Source organism: Triticum urartu, chromosome 5A, assembly GCF_056163025.1.
Source record: "Triticum urartu cultivar PI428250 chromosome 5A, HENAU_Tu73, whole genome shotgun sequence".
NCBI classification, from domain to species: domain Eukaryota; kingdom Viridiplantae; phylum Streptophyta; class Magnoliopsida; order Poales; family Poaceae; genus Triticum; species Triticum urartu.
The window spans coordinates 7,227,445-7,245,081 of NC_141877.1; the positions used below are offsets into that span (position 1 = coordinate 7,227,445).

Below are 17,637 nucleotides of genomic sequence, written 5' to 3' on the forward strand. Positions count from 1 at the left end.
GTGTGTGCGCGTTGAAGAGTTTGCCCACACGCCCGCACCACACTGTTTGCTAGCTGCGTTGTGTTGGCGAACTGCTTTTTGCCCACACAGCCACCACCTAGGTCATGCGCGTGTGGGCGAACTGCTTTTCGCCCACACGACACTCCTACCTTGTGGATGACAACTGCAGTTACGCGAACGTGGCAACTCGGTACACACACATGACAACTGTGATTCTTTGCTACACGGCAACTGCAGTTACGCGAACGTGGCAACTCAGTACACACATATGGCAACTGTGATTCTTTGCTACATGGCAACTGCATTTGCTCGTACGTGGCAACCAGATAAACACACATGGACACTGTGATTAACAATACATGGCAACTATGGTTGGACCACACGTGGCAACTAGGTAAATACACATGGCAACTACTACTTTGACCATTTGTGGCAAGTAGTTAATCACACACGGCGCTTCTCGCGACGCCGCTCGCTGGGTTTACGCCTTGTTTAGATTAGATCTCTTTCTGTGTGTTTGTGCTACCTAGCTGCCGTGAACACAAATCGCGATGGCCACCGAGACGTTGGTCGGCGACGTGGACTTCGAGGGCGACGTCATCACCACCACCATCACGTCCTCCGGCGCCGCCGTGGCCGCCTGGCTCCGCAAGATCCGCTACGTCTACCGCTGGGTCTACCACAAGCTCATCGTGGGGCTGGACGTGGAGTGGCGCCCCAGCTACAGCCACGCGCAGAACCCCGTCGCGCTCCTGCAGCTCTGCGTCGGCCGCCGCTGCCTCATCTTCCAGCTCCTCCACGCCGACTACTTCCCACAGGCGCTCGTCACCTTCCTCGCCGACCCGGACTTCCGCTTCGTCGGCGTCGGCGTGCAGGACGACGCCAACCGCCTGAGTAACGACCACGGCCTCGGGGTCGCCAACACCGTCGACCTGCGCCACCTCGCGGCCGACGAGATGGGCAGGCCGTGGCTCCGCCAGGCCGGGCTCAGGGACGTCGCGGACGCCGTCATGGGGGCCAGCGTCGACAAGCCGCACAGCATCACGATGGGACCGTGGGACGCCTACCGCCTCTCCGACGAGCAGATCAAGTACGCCTGCATCGACGCGTTCGTCTCCTTCGAGGTCGGCCGGAAGCTCCTCACCGGCGACTACTGAGATGCATGCATGATCCACGGCCGTCTTCGGCTGTCCTGCAATACCTACGTGTACTAGCTCTTAAGTACTAGGGCGTTTGGATTGCTTAATTATTAGGAGTTTTATCGATCTGTAATGAAGAATCAGCCAGACATTGGTGATGATGAGTTGTCGAGGACTTTTCTTCTAAAGAGTTGATGCCCATGGCGACTCCCTTATGCTAGGTAGTAACTTTGGATACAAATGTCCACCAGAGTTAACTTTGCCATGACTCGACTGCATATAATCTCTGAAAGTGCAATTCTTCGGTCCTCAACTATTATCTCTTTCTCGATCATATTACCCATCACTCGTGCAAAAGTTGTTTCATCGGATGAAAATGTTGCATCCGATGGAGCTGTAATATTTTCTGAGGAACTCATTGTTGAACTGTCACGTTATGTGTTGTATAATTATGTTGATGTATGTCTCGTTATTCTGATGTACCAGTAAGTCTAGTCTTTAGGGACTTCCCTAGTCCAGCGCCACCACTCGGGTCGTGCCCTGCATGTAAAGATCCCAATGTATATGCACCTGTAACCAGCTATGGCAATACACACGAGATTCATAATTCAGTTTGGTAACCAGAGCAATGTCTACCCCTCCCTCTACCTCTCCCACGCACACGGCTGATGGCGATCATGCCGTCGCAGCTGCTGCCGCGGATCTCACTGCAGGCCTCCCTATTGACGTGTGCCCTCGTGCTCTGGCTACGGACGAGAACTCCGGATCCGTCGGTCTCCCTCTTGCCTCCCTCCCACCCAACCTGTGTCGCCGCCTTCCCCCTTCGGCTCTTCTCCCGCCATCCCAGCCAACGTCGCCAGCTTCATCGACTTCAAGCTGGCCCTGGACGGCACAAAATTCACGCGCTGGCACAACTACGTCAACCTCCTACTGGCGTGCTATGATGCGGAGGACCACGTCCGGGAAGCCTCGGCTCGCCGGATGTCCAAAATACTATCGGCACCAACAGGCTTTTGGTCACTTGAGTTAGCTCCATTGGTGAGTCTGCCAGTCTGCAGAAGGCCTCGAATCACTTCGGCAACGCCCTAGGTGTCATCCTTTGAGAAATCTCCAAATAAGACCAATCTAAGAGTTTATGAGAAAGAGAATATGCGTCACCTCCTCCTATGAAGGATGCACACTAGATTCAAGTTCGAGTACGACAACCTATTATATCCAAAGAATTAGGTAAACAACCACGCAATCTATAAGTTCTTCAAGAATTTGAGTTCTCAGAAATCCACCGCGAGAAACAAGCATCTTCTCAAAGATTTCGAGGTCCGCAAAAAGTGGCCTACGATTACTGAAGATGACTGGAACATTTTGAAGATGCGCAACCAGAGCCCTGGAGTGGAGACCCAGTGATCATGGAGGAAGGACATGCGATCAAAGACATTAAGTAACCACACCCTCGGAAGCCGTGATTTCGTTGGAAGAAGCATGTATGGGACAAGCAGGACGCTATATTTGTAGGAAAGGGTGTCCCAAACGGCTTCGGTCAATTTAAGGGTGTCCCAAACGTGGATAACCAAACGGGGACTCGAGGAAGAACTGGTATATAATTAAACCGGCACGCTTAATTATGTTTCTCGGATTTCTGCATAAGTAATAATGGAGTTATATTTGTTAGTCTTTGTTATTGCAGGACTTCTGATTGGAAGTGCTCACGTTGTAGATTGGATCGAATGGTCAGTGTGAAGGTTCTGAAAGTGAAACGGGTTGATCGGATGAACACGGCTCTCGGTTAAATCTTGCGCATGCTTCTAGTGATGAACAATGCCCAGGATCACAGAGTATTCGTACTGCAGTTGAAGAGGTGCGTCTAGATGTATTGTAGGGTGATTGTAGAGATGAACAATAATGCCCAGGATCAGTAAGTGTTGGTATGATTGATGAGGTGCATCCAAATGGTGCCTTCACGGAGGAAGCTCTGTTTTGTTGACTTGTCTCATTTACCGGACAACAATACCCATGGCTCTGCATATATGGGGGATGCAGGAGGACCAGCAAGTGTAGTGGCTCATCAACTTTCTGAAAAATGCACTACGAAATTTTACTGCTGCTGGTTGGTCGCAGTGGTAATTCATTTGTATATGTTTTGGTTGTTATGATTAGAGACGATGGATGAACTCAATTTCCGAAAATGCAAGTGTCACTTGAGCGAGTGCATAGTTGACACGTTGTAAGAAAGGGTAGACATTTTGGCCCGCTGGTTTCTTCACTCCATTTGCCCTGCATCATTTCGTTTACTGATCTGACCCTCTTTTCCCTCAAAGATCCGTCCATCTCTGAGGCGCTACACATTTGTGGTTCAACTCTGTTCTCTGCAACTATCTTTTATGTATCCCAGTCCCCGGGACATTTACCGTATGTTTATGTACAACCTTCTGTTGCTTATATTGCGTGGTTGTAACAGGGTAGTTTGGTGCGTCAGGTTTTTTGTCCCATAGTTTGTATTCCACCTAAGAGTACAGGCAGTGGGTTTTCCTGATGTGCGTTGAACCCATAATTACTCTTTTTTCTTGGACTTGATGTTTCCCTTATGCAAGTTGCCTGTATCCGGACCATCATTTAAACTATTTTTTGGATTTTATAAGCTATTTGGAAAAGCAAGATTGTTATGCTTCGGCAACCAACTGAACCTTGTGTAGTTGTGTTGCTCAAAATGTTAGGTTCAAATGTCTGAATTTTAGGAGCACCTTCTTCAAATGCTTTTTTTTTCTTTTCAAATTAATTGTTCTAGATATATACATTTCTCCGGACTGAGGGAGTGTATGCTAGTACGTTGGTTAATACTGAGGGAGTGCAACGCCGGCGGGCATGGTTAGTGTCAACTAAAGCTATAGTTGCCTGCTGCAGCCAAAAAGGCAAAAACTAGCAGGACAAACAAGCTAGACTGACTTTTCTTCAGTTTTGCAATTGTTCCACCGTCCTACTGTTAACGTACATGGAATAGTATCAGTCATATCTCATGTAATTATGATGGAGATATTATGTAGCAATTGTAATCTGCTGTGTATGGTAGTCTACGATCTGATTAGTATCAGATTGATTGTATCCTTGTTGTACAAGGTCTATCAGATTAAATAGAGGTGCAGCCCATGGGGCAATTCACGGCAAACATATTGTTGTTTAACGTGGTAACAGAGCCTCGATCCCATCTCTCCACGACATGGCTGGCACCACCTCCGGCGCACTCGTCACCACCACCGCCGGCCCGCTCGTCTCCGGCCACACCGCTACCATGCCGTCGCTCGCCGGCCTCATCACCGTCCGGCTCACCCGCGCCAACTTCCTGCTATGGAAGGCGCAGGTTGTCCCAAACCTCACTGGCGCCGGTCTGTTCGGCTACCTCGACGGCTCCGTTCCAGCGCCGCCGAAGACGATCACCGAGGGCACCGGCGATGCTGCACGCTCCGTGCCCAACCCTGAGTACGAGCCATGGAGGAGGACCGACCAGGCCGTGCTCGGCGCGCTCCTGTCCTCCATGACGGAGGAAGTGCTCGCCCAGATGACGCGAGCGACCTCCGCGACGGCCATTTGGACTGCCCTCGGCGCTATGTTCGCTGCCCAGAATCGGGCCAGTGTGCGCCAACTCCGTACGCAGTTGTCGCAGACGAAGAAGAAGGACATGTCAGCGGCAGAATTCTTCCACAAGATGACAGGCTATGCCGACGCACTGGCCACCGTCGGCGAGGTACTGTCCGATGACGAGATCATCGGGCACATAATCGGTGGGCTGGGTCAGGAATATGACCCCCTCATGACTGCGCTCTCCATCTTCACAGGAGAAGTAAGCCTCTCCGATTTTTATGCCTACCTTCTCAGCTTCGAGGCGCGTCAGGAGCAGCATGCCGCGAACAGCGGCGACTTCTCTTCATCAGCCAACAACGTCGTGCGCCACGGCAATGGCTCCGGTTCCCGCGACGGCAACCAGAACAGCAATGGTGGCCATGGTGGCCATGGAAACAGGAGTGGTGGCAATGGTGGCCGCTATGGTTCCAATGGCAACCGTGGCAACAACTTTGGCCGTCACAACGGCGGCGGCGGCAGGAACCGTCGTCCTCCAAGGTGCCAAATATGCCGCGAGGAGGGGCACTACGCCACCGATTGTCGCGATCGCTACAACGACCGCAGCGGCAACATGGCTACATACGGCCACCGCGACAACAATTGGTACCTCGACACGGGTGCCACTGACCACCTCACCAGCGACCTCGACCGCTTGACGGTGCACGAGCGCTATGGTGGAAAGGATCAAGTTCAAGTTGCAAATGGTGCAGGTTTGGAAATTTCTCATATTGGTCATACTAAACTTGCTGGCTCTAGTGATCCCATCCACCTTAAAAATGTTCTGCACGTCCCTGAAATTCACAAACATCTTCTTTCTGTTTATCGTCTTGTTTCAGATAACCAAGTGTTTGTGGAATTTCACCGTTTTTTCTTTTGTGTGAAGGACAAAATCACGAGGAGGGTCCTTCTCGGTAGAAGTCGCAATGGCCTCTACCCCATCCCATATGGTCGGCCGTCGTCGTCATCATCACGTCGAGCTCTCTCCGGAGTCCGTTCTTCATCGAGTCAGTGGCATCATCGTTTGGGTCACCCATCAAATAATGTAGTTGAGTCTGTCGTTCGGTCAAATAAACTCCCTTGTTCGTCGAGTCATGATACTTTCGTTTGTGACGCATGTCAACGCGCCAAAAGTCATCAATTACCTTACAATAATTCATCCCGTGTTTCTTCGAAACCACTTGAGCTTATTCATACCGATGTGTGGGGTCCTGCTCTCGCCTCCTCTGGAGGTTTTAAGTTTTATGTTAGCTTTGTTGATGACTTTAGCCATTTTACGTGGATTTATCTTCTTAAACATAAATCTGATGTCGAACAAGTTTTTTTATAATTTTCAGGCCCATGTCGAAAGACTCCTCAATGCAAAAATCCGTGCGGTTCAATCTGATTGGGGGGGTGAATACCACCGCTTGCATAAATTTTTTCAGCGTGTCGGTATTTCTCATCGCATATCCTGTCCACATACATCCCAACAAAATGGTATAGCTGAACGGAAGCACCGGCACTTGGTTGAAACCGGGCTTGCCCTCCTCGCTCACTCCAATCTTCCTTTGCGTTATTGGGATGAAGCTTTTCTTACCGCATGTTATTTGATTAACCGCATGCCCAGCCGGACCCTTCAAAATATGCCACCACTCACACGTCTTCTTCACATCACGCCCGATTACTCTTTTCTTCGTGTATTTGGATGTGCATGTTGGCCTAGTCTTCGTAAATACAACTCCCGAAAACTTGAGTTCCGCTCCAAGATGTGCGTTTTTCTCGGATATAGTCCGTTCCATAAAGGTTATAAGTGTCTTGACAAGTCCACTGGTCGCATCTATATCTCCCGTGATGTCGTCTTTGATGAAAATGTTTTTCCCTTTGCAACTAGTGCGTGTCCCGACTTGTCTCGCTTAAATCCTCCTGTATCCTTTCCTTCCAATGAGCCAGTAGTTCAGGATGCTAATGTGAGAAACTACAACTTGTCGTTTTTGTTTCCTGACTTGTGTCCTGCAGATACAGAGGAACGACATGTATCTACGAGCGCTGTACAGGGCCATAGCGACGTGCATGCTACAACGCCATGCACCCAGCCATCATGTGCCACACGTCCAGCAGCAGGCCCCGGCTGTGGTGCTTCTCCATCAGGTGGGCCGACTCCGGCCTCTACCACGTCTACGCCATGTACTGACCAGATAGACGAGCCGGCCTCACCATCAGCGCGTAGATCGCCTGCACTTGACGCCTCTGCGCGCGTCAATGCCGGACCAGACGCGCCGGCGTCTTCAGCGGGCGCTCCTCCATCACCACCAGCCTCGCCAACGGCTTCTCCGACGAGTGCCTCTGCATCACCACCGGCCTCGCCGTCGGTCTCTCCGGCGGCCGCTCCTCCATCACCTCCTGCCTTGCAGCCGGCTCGGTCTGCGGCTCCCCCCGTTGAGCGGACACGCACGCGTCTTCAGAACAACATACAACGCCCGAAAATCCCCACTGATGGCACTGTCCGGTACAACCCGTATCGTCGTGGTTTCAGTGCTGTTGTGGCCGCTCCAGCTACGTACCGACAGGCGCTCGTTGATCCTGCATGGAAAACCGCTATGCAAGAGGAGTTTTCAGCCCTTCAGCACACCGCGACGTGGTCGCTTGTTCCACGTCCTTCCGGCACCAACATTGTCAGCTGTAAGTGGATTTTCAAAGTCAAGCAACATTCTGATGGCTCTCTTGACAAGTACAAAGCCCGCCTGGTCGCTCGCGGGTTCACTCAGCAGTATGGTGTTGACTATCTCGACACGTTTAGTCCAGTTGTCAAACCAGCTACTGTTCGCCTTGTGCTCTCACTCGCTGTTTCACAGGGTTGGTGTTTGCGACAACTTGATGTGAGCAATGCATTCCTCCATGGTCTTCTTGATGAGGAGGTGTATATGCAGCAGCCACCGGGCTTTGAGGATCCTCGCTACCCTCATCATGTGTGCAAGCTTCGGAAGTCAATCTATGGGCTGAAACAGTCTCCCCGAGCTTGGTATTCCCGCCTCAGTGATCGACTACATCAACTTGGTTTTCAGTCCTCTAAGGCTGACACTTCCCTCTTCATTTTTCGGAAAGGGCGTGTGGTCATTTACATGCTTGTTTATGTTGATGATATTGTCATTGCTAGCTCCTGTTCTAAAGCGGTGGATCGACTGCTTCGCACTCTTGCCGGGTCTTTTCCTATCAAGGATCTAGGTCGTCTCGCTTACTTCCTTGGGATTGAAGCCACCTACAATTCAGGGGGAATGGTGCTCTCTCAGCGTAAGTATGCCGATGACCTACTTCACCGTGCACATATGGAGAATTACAAGGCGGTTTCTACTCCCATGTCCGTCACTGATAAGTTGGCAGCAGCTCTTGGCACTCCTCTCAATGGTGATGATGCCTTCAGCTATCGCAGTATTGTCGGAGGGTTGCAGTATCTCACGCTTACCCGCCCAGATATTTCTTTTGCTGTAAACAAAGTGTGCCAATATCTGTCCAAACCCACTGATGTGCATTGGGAGGCTGTCAAGCGCATACTAAGATATGTTAAAGGTACTGTGGCTACTGGTCTCCAGATTCGTCAATCACACTCCACACTTCTAAGTGTTTTCACTGATGCTGACTGGGCGGGATGTGCCGATGACAGACGCTCTACAGGTGGTTTTGTGGTCTTCCTAGGACCCAATCTGATTTCTTGGAGTGCTAGAAAACAGCCAACAGTGTCACGATCTAGTACCAAGGCGGAGTACAAGGCCCTTGCAAATGGTGCAGCTGAAGTCACATGGGTGCAGTCTGTGCTTAGAGACCTGAGAGTACCTCTGCCGCGACCACCAGTTTTATGGTGTGATAATTTAGGTGCCACATACTTAACTGCAAATCCAGTGTTCCATGCAAGGACGAAGCATATTGAGGTGGATTTCCACTTCGTGAGAGAAAAGGTGGCACAAGGAGCATTGAATGTACGTTTTGTGTCTTCCGGTGATCAAGTAGCAGATGCCTTCACTAAACCTGCTACAAAGATCATGCTGGAGAAATTACGACACAATCTCAACCTTGTGGCCGGTTGAGATTGAGGGGGAATGTTAACGTACATGGAATAGTATCAGTCATATCTCATGTAATTATGATGGAGATATTATGTAGCAATTGTAATCTGCTGTGTATGGTAGTCTACGATCTGATTAGTATCAAATTGATTGTATCCTTGTTGTACAAGGTCTATCAGATTAAATAGAGGTGCAGCCCATGGGGCAATTCACGGCAAACATATTGTTGTTTAACGCCTACTGCAGAACTCTCGCCGTACGTCGCTGAGAGAGCAACAGCACCAGCAAGGCAATTCTATATAACTCGCGCGCTCTGCCGCTGAAAGAGCCAGTAGATGAGAGCATCAAAAGACTTCAAAAACCAAAGGAGAGAATGCCGCTGCTGTATGCGAAGCTGCAGATTAATTTTGTGTTCGCATCCTCACAGGACAGATAAGGAAAATGCTGTGTTTCATAATCGAAAGCTTCTTCAGCTTTGTCATGTCAGCTTTCACGACAGAAAGTCATATTAATTAATTACCCATGCATGTAACAAAACAAACATGAATTAGGGAACATGCATGGCAAATGACTACAATTAAACACATGAATAAACACAGATTAATATCTACTGCTTGGCTATCGGTTGTCTCCTCGACGGTCGATTCTGCTATCACTTCTTCATCTGATGTTTCCTCCCGAATCGTGGACGAATGCTCTGGCAGGAAGTTGATTAGCTGCGGTAATGGCTGCTCTTCCTGCATACGCGTATACACTGAGTGTCGGCATTGTTGCCCCCGCAAAAAGAAGAGTAACCGATTATGTCTTCTTAGTCTGAGTAGTTTGATGGTAGGAAGTCGAAGTCCTGAACAACAGTAACAGTATAATCAGAACAGCACACAACATGTATAACTGTCCGTGCTATAGCAGTGCACAACTACAACCAGAATTATTTTCCTCTTAGATGGATAATTAGTGCAAGTATTGCATATTTTACTGAGTAATCTTGACACAAAGGTACAGTATCAAGTAAAGAAAAAAAATATAGACACCTAATTCGACACTTAGAATGACTCTCCAGAGATACTCATGCCATGTGTGTATATATTTGCGGATAAAGAAAGAGTGGGCACTGGTCAGTGCGAGAATAAAAGCAGTACAAAATGTTTTAAATACCGGGCTATGAAAAATCCATATATATATACACATGGAGGACAGTTAACTTACGGAGGGCAGGGAGGTGGTGAAGCAACCTCCACTCATGCAAGGGCACCTTGCTTTCACTAACATCCAGATCAGTTATTGGAGAAGAGGAGGCACCGCTGCGTGATGAGCTCTCTCCCCATGATGACAGCACATTATCACAATCTACTATGTCCTAAGACAAAGCTCTAGGCAGACATGGTCCTATCCTCAACTTGCGACATTGCTTTATGCTCAACTTCTCAAGCTTAGGAAACATAAGCCCATTTGCACCTCCCTCACCAGTGTTATATGCAGTGTTCCACTCTTCCAAGCTCTCCATACGGTAGAGATCCAGCTCTAATAGATTTGGTAGTTGACCAAGTGCTGGTAGCGTGTTGCACTTAGGAAAATTCAACAAATTTAACTCCAAAAGATCAGGGAGATACTGCCTAATATCCATAAGCCAATCAGGAATGCTGAGACTCGTGTAACCAACTATAGTCAATATCTGTACACTGCTTGGTGGCACTAGCTGTTCCAGCACATCCTTGTCATCCACAAACCTCTCAGCATTTTCGGTCCATCGAAATGTTAACACTTTCATGTTTTGTTTCTCTATCAGCTTTATACTCCATGCCTCTTTTGTAGACTTCACATTTTCAAGTCTATCTATCGTCAGCTTATCAGGATTTGTAGGCTCAAGGAGGTTGATATTGCTGCTACATTTATCACTTGAAGCATACACCACAAAGTGTGGCAACGAGACAAAATTTAAGAGAGCACACATAGATTCATCCAATCTAACCTCTTTTTCCACAATTAGAACCTTCAAATTAACCATATTAATCATACTATTAGGAAGCTTCTTTAGGCGATGGCAGCCTGAGAGGTCCAGCGTATGAAGCTGCCTGAGGTTGCCAATACTTGTTGGTATACTGGAAAGCTTTCTATTCCCAGACAAGTCCAGATGCTCTAGATTGGAAAGGGTGCAGATAGAGCCAAGCAAACGGCCGATTTGATCATCACTTGACGGAAATTTCCATGCATCCCGATAGATTTAAATACCTGAGTTTGATTAGATTGCCGATGACGTCTGGTAGCCTTCTGTCAGAATGTTCAACTGATAAATTCAAATATTGTAGTTTGGTAAAACCACCAAAAGCTTCTGATATAGACACACGGCAATGTGATAAATCCAGATGAACCAACTGCTTCAGCTCTGCGAATGATATAGGGAGTTCACTTATTCCAGTGCAACCTGATAAATCAAGATGCATCAGACCTTTAATATCACCAATTGACTCCGGCAGTGCTAAGATTTTCTCAGAGCCTCTAAGGTTGAGATAATTTAATTCTGAGAGCTCGGTGATACAATTGGGAATCATCTTATCTTGTATCCGTGGAGCATGAAGAAATCTCAGCTGCTTCAGTTGGCCAATACAATCAGGTAGCTTCTGAATAAGGCATTCACTTAAGTCCAAGACACGGAGGCACTTAGCTGACGAAAATGCACTTCCACGAAGTTGTGTATTGCTGCAGTCCCGAAAATGCAGCGCCTTTATATTTGCAGGAGAAGTGAAGGAAAACTGCAATGGATTGCTACAATCTGTGAGCAATGCATAGCGGCATTTGTTTCCACCAACACTGCCCTTATCGTTAAATTGATGGGCCAAGATCATCCTGGCGAGATCGTGCACTAGGTCATTCATCCTGAAAAATGTAACATCTCTGTCCTGCATTTCACCACTCTACAGCAAAAACACCGAATGTTATCAGAACTTTGAACTTTATTTCGTTTTATAGTGCTCTAATTATCAATAGAAATACTTCCATGTTTTTTATACCCTCTAGTTTCATAATTATCCATCCATGTTTTTTACCCTCTTCGAATCGCTCATGACAAATGTTATGTTACACCAAGAGTAGGTTATCTCGTATCAAACAAATGCATTCACAACTGTCTGTTCAATTAAACTATAAGCACTAGCAAAAATATCTGTAAATTGTGCATATTTGTTATCTGCACGGAATAGACAAAAAATTGCCAAAATAGGGCAGCAATGTGCGCACAAAGATGTCTCTTTTGTACAGTTCATATAATTATATTATATGTTTTCTTAGTAAGGAAATAGCCTCATACATTTTTACTAGACATTTATGAATTTACCAACAAAAATTCAAAGGAAAAATTGTAACACGGGCAGATGCACTAGAATGTGTGTTTTTTTTGCTCTGATGTGAGTAGCCGAGTAGGACTACGTAATGTTGAAATTAATGTGAGAATTATGTAGCAACTCACCTTAGGATCCTTTGAATATTCAAGGAAGAACATCCCCAAAAGTTGCATGATATAATCCTCGGAGAGCTGCATAAAATCAAATATCCTAGATTGCTCGATGAACCCAAGAGCAATCCATTGGTAAATTAGATCATACTTCATCATTATGTGACCTTTTGGAAAGATTGCACAATAGGAAAAGCACAACTTCAACGAAACAGACATGTGGCTATAGCTTAACAGTAAGGATCCAAGCACTTCGTGGCCCTCCGAAGTTGATAGACTCCAGAAATAACTGTCTCTCACCGACTCCCATTCATCTGCCGTCATGCCGTTCAACATATGTCCAAGTGATTGAGCTGCTAAGGCCACACCTCCACACTTGGTCGCAATCTCCCTTCCTATATGCTCCAATTGTTCTTGGTCGACTCGGTCTTCAAAGTCAGCCTTTTGTTTTATTATAGTCCAACACTTATCAACCGTCAAAGTCTCCAGCTTGTATGGTGTAACTGCAGGACTACAAATTTTCCTTGCGAGGCCTCCATCACGTGTAGTTACTATAACCACCTTCCTTCCCAGGCCAAGCCCTAGCATAACCTTCAGTTTATCAAACTCTTTTGGGTTCTCCTCCCATAGATCATCTAAAACAATAAGGATGCGCTTACCAAAAAACAGCTCTTTAAGGCGTTTATGAAGCATCTGTTTGGTAGATATATTGCCAATTTTGTCAGTTAACTGTGTTATTATGGAGTTGCCAATCTGGCTCAAGTTGAGTTCCTGGGAAACATATACCCACACCCGAGTGTAGTCTTGGAACTGTGGGTCATTGAATACCAGTTGTGCCAAGGTTGTCTTGCCAATGCCTCCAATGCCATATATAGGAAGGATAACCATTTCTTCTGTGATGCTCTCGGATAAAATAGACAATATTTTCTGTTTTTCCTCAGTCCATCCGATGATTAATGTTTGTTCCACATCTGACGATGTTTCCCTATCAGGAAGCATATCTGCAATCTGAGTACATGGAAATATCAGAATATAATCTCCTGGAAACCTAAATAGGTTTAGGATTTTTTATAATTAAACCCAACTAAAATATGATATTTTTTAAAGTTAATCTCTTCCTTAAGTAAGTGCAAACCTGCCGCACTTAATTGTATAAAAATGACACCTTGGGAAAAGTGCAACATCCCCAAACATAAGAAGTCAATTCCTTCAAAATTTGAGAATGCAATGGTAGGAGAAAAATCAAGCCTATGGATATTTAACATGCTACAGCACAAAACTGCAACACAACAATCCATTTTAAAAACACAACTACACATAACCATAACAACCATATGAACGTACTGGCACAAACTGTTGTAGACTAGCTGGATTGTTGTCTTTGCTGCCTTAACATAGCATTCATATGGCATGTGCCATGCATGACCTTACCTTCAGTTCAGTAGCAAACTCATCTGCATTTTTTGTTGCACGAAGCCTATTAATTATATTATTCGTATCTGGTCTTCTTGCCGGGTTAAAGTCACTGCACTCTATCGCTATTTCAGTGCATACTCGTACTTGCTCCAGTTGTGTGTCTGGCTGTGATTTCTCCAACCTATTGCTCCACCTCTCAATTACCTATGAAATTGGAATCGTGTGTTATAATCTATGAAAAGGAGCAAGATATATTTTTACAGGACATGCTGAAGATCCGCGTCTCTTCATATAAAGAAGAGTGGCAAAATTCACAGAATACAAAAAATTATTATTATTATTATTATTATTATTATTATTATAAAAATAGGAGGCATAAAAAATCATAGCAAAATCCTTCCGCCACCCGGAAGCAACAGGCATCCAGCCTAGCTAAAAAAACTACTCACTTACTCAAACTGAAAAACAAGGAACATTTTAGCTAGGAAATGTTACGTATATCAGCCCACTATATAATATCACTTGCTTTACACTTGACAAAGTAGCACATAAGGACAATTTAGGGTGTGTTTGGTTCTAGCATAGCCTTGCCCTACCAAATAGTTGGCTAACCAAAAAATTAGTAGATCTTTTGCTTGCCCATAAATTGGCCAACATTGGCAACAAAAATGAACTAGAATAGACAAAGAAGCATTGGCATGCCAAATGGTAGCCATCCAAACATAGACCAAAATTTTGGTGATGGCCCAAAATTGTAAGGGCGGTTGGCCAAAATCCAAGCACACCCTTAACACAGTTCAATATGTATGTTACAATTCTAATATTGACCAGCCGGATTGTAGTAGATGGTAACACCGAAGATCCATTATGGTAACACATAACCATTCCTATGTATCTAGAAATTTTGCAGTCACCATGATACCTGGGGAAAATATGTTTGACTCGTTTGCAGCTAATTAGTGTTTTGCACTAATATGCTATGTTTAAACAGAAGAATGATGTTATATGAAGTACTGTAATAAACTAATTTTGAAATCATGCCTTTATATTGGAATGGATTGCTTGTCTTACATTGGCAACATCAGCATATCCTTTCTCTCCTGTTATTATCTCTATGATTATCGTACCAAGACTATATATGTCCGACTTGACTGTGATCTGTCTGACACTACAGAATTCTGGTGCCAAATATCCCCTGCATGAACATTTATATAATCTAACCGATTAATGGAAAAAGGGATTGATATTCATTCATGCATAACAAAAACAGAGCTTCCAACGGTCATATCAAGCTTACATAGTTCCAATCACCTTCGAAGCAATAGTACGAGTTTGATTTTCATCGAAGCATCTCGAAAGACCAAAATCAGAAATTTTCGGGATCATATTATTATCTAATAATATATTTCCGGGTTTAAGATCCAAGTGAACGATGTGCTTTTGGTGAAGATAATACAAACCGTCACAAATTCCATTGATAATTTGATATCGCTCTCTCCATTCAAGTCCACAAGATGCATCTACAAAGCAGGAGAGCAGAAAGTTGGTCTAGTAATTAAAATACTTTAAGTCATGAATTAGTCATTAAGTGCTAAATACATGGATGCTTGAACCAAATACGTGCCACATCATCCTACCAGTGATATGCTTATCAAGACTCCCTTTAGGTAGATATTCAAAGCAGAGCAACCTTTGTCGTACATCTGCCAAGACAAGCTTTCCCCCGCAATCTACCATTTCTCCTTGTGTGTCAGCGCAATATCCTAGGAACCGCACAATATTTTTGTGCTTTGCCTTCATCAGACAACGTATCTCTTCACTGAATTTCTTCTCATCAAGATCAACCGTTCCAAAAAGCTTCTTCACAGCAACCATGCCATTGTCAAGCATTCCCTATAACCGCAACATGTTTTGGCAGCGTCAACTTATGTTTTCAGATAAACTGCGATCTAAATAAAGGCAGCTGAGAGTTACCATATCCATACCTTATAAACCGTTGCAAAACCACCATTGCCAATTTCTTCACCACGAGAGAAACCGCTGGTGATGTGCTCCAGAAGTGATAATGGTAGAGCCTTTGGTTCTGCGCTTTCATCAAACAGAATACCCTCCAGGTCACTTTGCGGGGTAATATCATGGTGTTCCATTTGCAGTTACAAACAAAATAACCTTGAAACAAGAGAGAATGATTTATTCATGAGTGTATTAGATTCTCAACGATCATGAAAGACAGAGTAAATATCATGACACTACACTTCCTTTACAATACTATTGCTATACTACACCTTTAAGAAAAAAAATTAGACAGCGCTGCACTTTAGCATGAATCATTTCATAGAACCAATCTTAAACATATCACATTTCATAAAATGCACCCTATAGCATGTTATAGTTTTCAGGACTATACTTAGACGGTTAGACCTAGCAAGACACAAAGACAAAAGTGTAACTTTGTGAATATAGTTAATTAAAAGTGTAATGTGTGATCGTTCTGACAAAATAAATTTAGCATTGTGATATTTACATTCAGGGCAGAATTACACAAAGATCATCACTCTACTCTTTTGCAAATAGAAAAGATTGGATTACTTTGCTCACATTCCCTCAACGAGCAAAACTCTGAAACCATTATTCTTAGTTAACTGGATAAATACCATGAATAGACAAGTATGTCTCTTCCGTAAACCCAGCATTAAGTGGCTGGTTCGACCAAGGCAGTCGGTAGAGATAAGAGTGTCTTTTTCTATTATCCGCAGGAAAAAAGAGAATGTAATAAGTAACTGAACTTGTTTGGCTGCACGACAGGAAAAGGCTGACACTTTTTGAATCTGCTTGCCATAGTTGTCATATAAACAGCGGAACAAATCCATGAGATTAGATTCTCCTTTTGAATTGTGCGTTAACTAGTCCATGGTAAAATTTGCATGCCTGTCAATTCTACAAATAATCACACAAGCTTTGTGGTGAAAGAAAATCCTGAAGAACAAAATCCTACAAAATTACACGCAAATCCGTTGAATCAAAATGGTTCATATCACAACGCCAATGGGATTTATTTGAATCAAAGATGCCAACGTGTGGAAGACTGGTCCAAAGCATCCTAAACACTGTTAAGACGCAGCAGGTACTGGAACTAAAGATAGCAATCATGCGGGAGAAGCCGAGCTGTAGCACTGTGAGGGGACGGCGAGTTTCAGACGTTCCAGTCCCGCGGACACTGGACAGAGTGCTGTTTGGACAAGGGGATTTTACCTCAGGACATGGGTACTTCCCGCAGAGAGGTGAGATCCAGATCTTGCTGTGGGGAAGGGGGGTTTATCTCAGGACATGGATACTTCCAGCCGAGAAGTCAGATCTAGATCCTGCAACCAAATCAACTAGGTTTATCGCAAAAAGAAAAGAAAAAATGCCAACTAGGTGCAGGCATCATTATACAGGAGGAGCAGGTCTTGGAACAGTACGGATGACTGGTCAAAAGCATCTAAACACCATCAAGAAACTAGCAACCAAGCAGATGCAGGAGGAGCAGGAGTACTACTTCCACTATGCTGAGAAGATATTTTACCTGGAACAAGAGAAACTGTGATTTATTACCTGGAGAAGAAGCCCTGCTGCAGCGCTGCGAAGTGTTGCCCAGTGACTGTGGAAAAGGGATTTCAATCTCAGGAGGATATGGGTAGTAGTACTTCCAGCCGGGAGGTGAGATCCAGCCGTGGTCAATAATGGCAGCTGGGTGCAGGTTTTCTTCCTCAATCACTGAGGGCTAAGGCGTGGGCCATGTTTGGATGGATGGACAAACATTCATGCGCACGCTCAGACCTGCTGAGGACGGGCCACTCGATCACTGTCCAGTCATAGAATTTTGACCGAGACGAACTCCTCAAACGGTTTTCAAACGTCTAGGTTGACCGGCACCTCTTTATATCCAGTCTAAATATAGGATAAATATGGAGCGCCCGGGCACGCCCGCCATATCGGATCCAGC

At 45.3% G+C, this 17,637-nt stretch overlaps 2 protein-coding genes across 2 annotated transcripts; one reads left to right on the forward strand and one right to left on the reverse strand.

Annotated features, from left to right (window-relative positions):
- The first annotated feature begins 551 nt into the window (after nt 1–551).
- On the forward strand, nt 552–1,157 carry LOC125555412 (3'-5' exonuclease-like). Its single transcript, XM_048718380.2, has one exon. The coding sequence runs from the start codon at nt 552–554 to the stop codon at nt 1,155–1,157; it is 606 nt and encodes a 201-aa protein (XP_048574337.2).
- Nucleotides 1,158–9,596: 8,439 nt separating this feature from the next.
- On the reverse strand, nt 9,597–17,407 carry LOC125506845 (uncharacterized). The gene is given in 10 exon segments (XM_087523119.1): nt 9,597–9,632; nt 9,975–10,989; nt 10,991–11,700; nt 12,252–13,244; nt 13,668–13,856; nt 14,724–14,847; nt 14,950–15,172; nt 15,290–15,545; nt 15,638–15,821; nt 17,247–17,407. Coding segments are annotated over 9 exon segments (3,708 nt in total). The 5' UTR covers nt 15,800–15,821; nt 17,247–17,407.
- Nucleotides 17,408–17,637: the final 230 nt, after the last annotated feature.

Bases quoted from the DNA above. Each gene is read 5' to 3' on its own strand.
- LOC125555412 (XM_048718380.2), top strand. From the start codon at position 552: ATGGCCACCGAGACGTTGGTCGGCGACGTGGACTTCGAGGGCGACGTC.